Source organism: Naegleria gruberi (genome assembly GCF_000004985.1).
Source record: "Naegleria gruberi genomic scaffold NAEGRscaffold_208, whole genome shotgun sequence".
NCBI classification, from domain to species: domain Eukaryota; phylum Heterolobosea; class Eutetramitea; order Acrasida; family Naegleriidae; genus Naegleria; species Naegleria gruberi.
The window spans coordinates 33,570-35,450 of NW_003163131.1; the positions used below are offsets into that span (position 1 = coordinate 33,570).

Here is a 1,881-nt window from a genome sequence, read left to right on the forward strand (position 1 = left end):
GATTTTGGATTTTCGTGATGATCATTGTGATGTGTTGGGAATTAGATATGCATCTTCATTGAATTATAACCGGATACTTTTGGAAATCAATGGAAGAAATTGTTGGAGAGATGAGGAATTTAATGCTGATTGTAAAGGATGGCATGTTTTATGAAATATTGACTGATTCGAAGATTCCTGCCATTCAATTGTTTTGGGAAACGTTGTTTCACATTCTCAGAGATAGTCCAATAATTATGGGCAGTATGAAATGTAAGAGATTTTACAATTTGGAGCTACCAATAGTTTCTGATCATATTCTGAGGAATATTATTGTGCATGTGATGAGGGCAGTTCAAGAACCAGTTTGGTTTTTGGAAATGATTGTCAATTCGGATAGAAAAAGGAGGGAAACTGTTCATTGTTTGGGATTTGAAGCGTATGTGAAACATGTGCAAATTACGAATGGAAACCATGATCTGTATTCTGCCATTGTTGAGGAAAAGAAAGACTGGACTAGTTTGGTATCTCAAAAGGAGTGACGATTCTTGAAATTTCTATCCGAATCAATGGATAGTTATCCAATGATTATGAAAGAATCAATCTATTCGGATTTTATTAATTCACAATTTCAAAGAGATTATGACAATGTCACCAAGTACAGTATTGATCTAGCTCAATTTCTCTACCTTAAACGAAATATTCCTATTAATCCAAATCAATCTGAACATTTATTTTCATTACTGGCAGCCACACCTCTATTCAAACAAATATTTGACAAGCAATTGGAACAAGGGACCGATAGGAGAGTTTTTATAGATCAAATTTTCTTAAGAGAGTCAATTCTGACATCTTTTATTTTAAATATGAACTTGGACATTTTGGAAATGTGTTATGAATAACAATGAGAAATATTAGATGACAAGTCAATTGATTCGAATCTTTCCAAATGTCCTATTGTAAGCTATTTCATTCAAGCATCACTTACAGCAGAAAACATGATTGATGACCCCAAGAAAATGGTCAATCTCACATGTATGTATATTGAAAAGTTTACAGAACTATTCGAATCTAGAAATAGGAAAATTTGGGAAAGTTCAATGAGGGATATAATGGTAAAATTGGTAACAGTAGCAAGCTCTGAACTCTGCTCACTAACTGTTGGATCATATGAGTGGAAACAATGCTATACTGAACTATTCAAAAGACTCATTACAAAGAATATTGAAAAATTTGAACCAAATACGGATCTATCATTTGTCTATTCTATTTCATGTCCACAAATTGTAAAATTCCTATTCGCAGAACAACCAAAACAATTCGTACAAATGTTGGAATTGAACGAAAACATTATTTGAACGGTGGGCGAATGAACTTTATGCCCGGATTTTAGAAGAATTAGTATTTTGATTTATTCTTCAGCAAACGCTAATAATTTACAAGGATGGTTTAACGATTGGCTTTGATGGTTTCTTACATGTCTTTCTCTTGATACAAATCTTCTTCTTGATTGACTTGCAACACTTTTTCTTTCCACCAACCAATTTGAATTTCTTACAAATCTTCTTTCCCTTTGAACGTTTCAAACACTTCTTATAATACTTCTTCTTGATACATCTTGGAGGAATAATAATTGTCTTGGCACAATACTTCTTCTTTTGATATTTGACACATTTGGAAATAGTCTTCTTGTGCTTACAGAACTTGATGGTCTTATGCTTGGCACAGAAGAATTTCTTCTTAATGAGACAACACTTCTTAACTGATTTTCTCTCCTTACAATATTTAACCTTCTTATACTTGGCACATTTCTTTGCCCATGAAACAATCTTGCACTTTTTAACATATCTACATTTGGAAACCTTCTTATTGTAGGAATCAACAGTGTACTGTCGCAAATCT

The 1,881-nt window shown here is 32.8% G+C and overlaps 1 protein-coding gene across 1 annotated transcript; it reads right to left on the minus strand.

Moving 5' to 3' along the window:
- Nucleotides 1-758: 758 nt before the first annotated feature.
- On the minus strand, nucleotides 759-1,841 carry NAEGRDRAFT_82348 (uncharacterized protein; the record flags this gene model as incomplete). The annotated part of the gene is made up of 1 exon (XM_002668452.1): nucleotides 759-1,841. A coding segment is annotated over one exon (426 nt), but the record flags the coding sequence as incomplete, so codon positions are not given.
- Between the last annotated feature and the right edge of the window lie 40 nt (nucleotides 1,842-1,881).